Genomic DNA, 3,918 nt, shown 5'->3' on the forward strand with positions numbered 1-3,918 from the left:
CGACAGTTCCTAGCTAGCGGGAATCAAGCTAGGAAAAAAACTTGGTGCAAGAGATTCTATCGATCTATAGATCTAGAATTGTCTCATAGCCAGTTCACTACTTCAGCTAGCTAGGCAGCTAACTAAAGAGCTAGCTGCCCTCGTTACGACAAGGCAAAAGCGGGCAAGTCGGGTGATGTACTACTACTACTACTTCCTTGCAGTTGCTCAGCTCTTCCCCGGTATAGACACGAGCCTGCCATTCAGCTAGGTCTGCGAGACAGGTCTCTGAGAAGTTGGAGGGCACTGGATCATTCCCTCGTTGCATGAGGCGAGATTCTTAATACAAACTCAAGGAGTCTTTCACGTCAATCATCCCAAGCAGAAGCGTCCTGTATCGTTGTCACCTTTGATGTAAGGACACCCGAGATCATGTATCGACGTGCACGAGAGAAAGCCAGCAAACCAATAAGAAGACAGACCAGAAGCCACCAAGACACGTCTGCGAAACTTCAGCATGAAGACGCTGAGCGGCTCGAGGAGAGGGCGTAGACGTGATGTGCAGGAAGGAATATTTTGCAGGAAAGACTGAAGTAGCGAAGCTGTATTTCTCCACCTTTTATCAGTGTGCCTTATAGCAGAGGAACTTAACTGAAACGCAAAGACACTTGACTTCCTTACGACAAACGATGGAGAAGTATGGAGACGCGTGAGGCAAGGAAGAGTGGCATAGCGACGTACCAGGCAGGTAGCAACCGGCGGAAAAGCACAGCGCTTTTGTCTGAACAGATACAGCAGCAGATCACTCAAGGAGAATGATATGTACAGCATGTATACCCACCGTAATGTGAATTTGACCACCGGACTTACGTATATAGACCTCTTATCGTTCGTTCTCCCTCTGATCTGAAACATCAACGGTCCCCTAGGAGACATTCAGCACATCCTACGACTCCCCCTATTCTGTGATATGGAAGACAAAGAGCCGGCTTAATCTTCTCGACAATGCACTAGAGAGAGCGACTCCTTCATCACCTAGACTTCAGCCGCTTCAACCTTTCCTTCCGTCTGCTGATATACACGACCAGCTCTTCTACATATGTAACATTGGATACGAGATTGAGAAGAGCCCCGATAAGGAAGGACACTTGTCGAACTAGCTCTCTCTCGTTCTGAGAGGTGCTTATCTGTTTGATGCTCTCCTTACTCAGCTCGAGATAGAAGCCCATACAAGAGAGCCGCCGCACGTCATACTAGTCGTAGACATGATTGCTTGCGTACTGTATGGGAGGTACGGATGAAGAGACAAATGCTATTCGCCCCAGGGAAAGCCACGAGTGAGTGAGAAGACCGTAGACCAAAGCAGAAGAGAAAGAAGTCACGGGTAACGCTTTAGTATCAGTGAAGAGACAGCAGAGAGTCCCCGGAATATGGCATCTGAAGAGACCACCTAATCGCGAGGACTGTTTACAGACTCCCCGCTACGATGCTTACGATCATGTTTACCTAAGAGGCATTCATTCTCTATTGTTCTGAAACCAAAGCAGAGAGAGTCCTTTCCCTCAAGACTGCTTGCCCAGTGTATAGACAGCCCACTCACACATAGAGATGCAACGACACGGACTCTTTTCTCCTATACTGAAAGACGGTACAAGTTTCTACGGTTACACGAGACATCTGGAGACGCCTTCAACTGGGGCTGGCTATCTTCAGAAAAGACTTTCGCTATGTCTGTGAGAAGGAACTGAGTTTGAAAGAGGCTAGAGTGCATGTGGACGAGAAGAGGACTGATGAACATGCTTTGGTCGTAAAAAGATCGCAGACCTTGTCGAAAGAAAAGTTTTCTGTTTCCTCTTCTTACTCTCTTGTGAAGAAGAAGGCTGTTTGTTTTCACTGACAGCGATCATATCTTAAGAGATCTCTAGGCAGCAGTGAATTGATTGAAGACATCTCTCTGTTGGAGATACAGCTTGATAAGGAAGAGAGTTGTACCTATACAACATGGGAAGTCTCCTAATGATCTCTACGATGAAGGATGACCAGCTCGTACTATAAAAACTAACATCCATGAAAACGTAGACAGATAGATACAACCATTCCTTACCTCGAACCATTTTCTCCCGTAGTTCCTCTGTTTCCTAAAAGTAAAGTGAAGAGGGAGGGCATAGAGGGGAGGCCAAAAGTAAGCGGCGAAGGTGTGAAGAGTACAAGAAAGCACAGGAACCTTCGTGGAAATCCTGCCTCATACAATACGAGTCTTTCCCACGACATGCCCCCGGGGTAGATCAGCTAATGAGCTTCAAAGTGCATCCGTCCTTCTCTCGTGTTATAGTGGGGCCATCTACTTGACTGCATCTATCTACCTATCTTCTTAATGCGCTGAACTTTCATAAGCCGGAGACGAAAGTGCATGCTTTTCAATTTCCAGGAGACCCATCACATCTCATATGAAGTCCACCATTGTCTCTCTTTCTCTTCTCCCGGTGACGAAAGCTCCATAAAACACATCAACTGTGGCCCAGTCCATCCTCTTCGTTGTCCTTCTCTTTCTCGACTTCTTCTCCTTCTTTTTTTCCGCCTTCATCTCCTCCTTGTAGATTGTCTCACCTGAGCACTTAGAAGAACCCAGTTGAACACCTGAATAGTCTGATGTATGAAAAGAAGTTCATCGGCAGAGGCTACGAGAGTCGATCGACGTTGTTCTCTCCTTTGTCTTTCTTCCTTCTCATCCGTCTCCTGAGAGGTAGGAGAGCTGTCGCCCCTGACGTGCTTCTTTTCTGAGGTACTCTCATTCTCTAGAATTGAACCAGAAGATGACACAAGGGAGTTTTCATGAATATTTTGTTGTGAAATATCTAGTCGTCTTCTGGCAGTTGAGAGGGACGGTGCTTGTCTCCCACAGCCTGACGCATCGACATCTTCACTCTCCCTATCGGGAACCGAAGCAGAAGAAGGAGGTAAAGAGACCGACCGCCTTTTCGACTTTGTCTTAGATTCTTTCTTGGCATAGTTAGAAGGCCCTGCTACTATCGTTAGCTTCGTAGAAGAGACGCTAGGACAACAGTCAGAATTCTCACAAGCCAAGCTCGACCGTTTCTTAACTGAGAGGGCGACGAGCTCAAAGAGCATCTGAGCATCGAGAAATGTACAAAGACGTCCAATGATCAACCGGCCTCGAGATTCCTGAGAGAGCATAACACCATGCATGAAGCAACACAACCCCTTCAGACACTTCGATAGAGGTGAGAGAGACTACCTCTTTGATGGCGACCAATCTCATCATCTCTTTCTTCTTTTTGATCTTGCCGTCTTCGATAGGAATAGCGACCAAACCCCGGAAACGCCTTTCTTCTTGACTCCTTTCATGCGTCGCTGGAAGGGGGTCATGCAATCATCGTGTACGTGAGCTAAAAAAGATCCTATTCTCAAGTTAACCAACTCGTTTGTCTCTTCACACTTCATGACTGCAAAAGAAGGAAACTCCTACTTCATTTGGACCGCGCAAGCGAGTGATGGTGGAGAGGGACATTACGCGGAAGATGGACAAATGAAACCAGTCATATACAAGGATACCGAGATAGATACATAGAATCAAGATAGATACATAGAGAGATACGTTAAAGATGCATAGATTAGAGATAGAACATAGAAGGATAGAAATAGAGAGATTAAAGATAGATAGATAGGAAGATAGATACATAGATAGGTAGACAGGGTCACGTATATTGAAGGTAGAACTCAGGTTCATAGTCATAGCTACCCCAGAGAAAACACCTCTGAACCATCAACGGCGAATGACGAGACGAAAAAAGACATAGACAGTGGCCAACAGAGGACTCTAGTCTTCTTGTGCCCGCCACCGCCATCCACAAAGCTTCCCACTCGAAAACCCTAACCGAGCAGCTACTCCCTAGATGGTATCTATCTATCTTTAATCTA

At 46.2% G+C, this 3,918-nt stretch overlaps 1 protein-coding gene across 1 annotated transcript in view; it reads right to left on the bottom strand.

Moving 5' to 3' along the window:
- Positions 1-3,162, bottom strand: part of CSUI_009379 (uncharacterized protein) — a 5,401-nt gene extending 2,239 nt beyond the window's left edge. Inside the window, exons 1-2 of the mRNA XM_068069495.1 lie at positions 2,587-3,162; positions 2,084-2,117 (exon numbers count right to left, since the gene is read on the bottom strand). Coding sequence (XP_067918529.1) covers positions 2,084-2,117; positions 2,587-3,108 — 556 coding nt within the window. The 5' untranslated portion in view covers positions 3,109-3,162. The remainder of the gene's footprint in view (positions 1-2,083; positions 2,118-2,586) is intronic.
- Positions 3,163-3,918: the final 756 nt, after the last annotated feature.

The sequence above is a fragment of the Cystoisospora suis genome (genome assembly GCF_002600585.1).
Source record: "Cystoisospora suis strain Wien I chromosome Unknown contig_5583, whole genome shotgun sequence".
Classification (NCBI taxonomy): Eukaryota; Apicomplexa; class Conoidasida; order Eucoccidiorida; family Sarcocystidae; genus Cystoisospora; species Cystoisospora suis.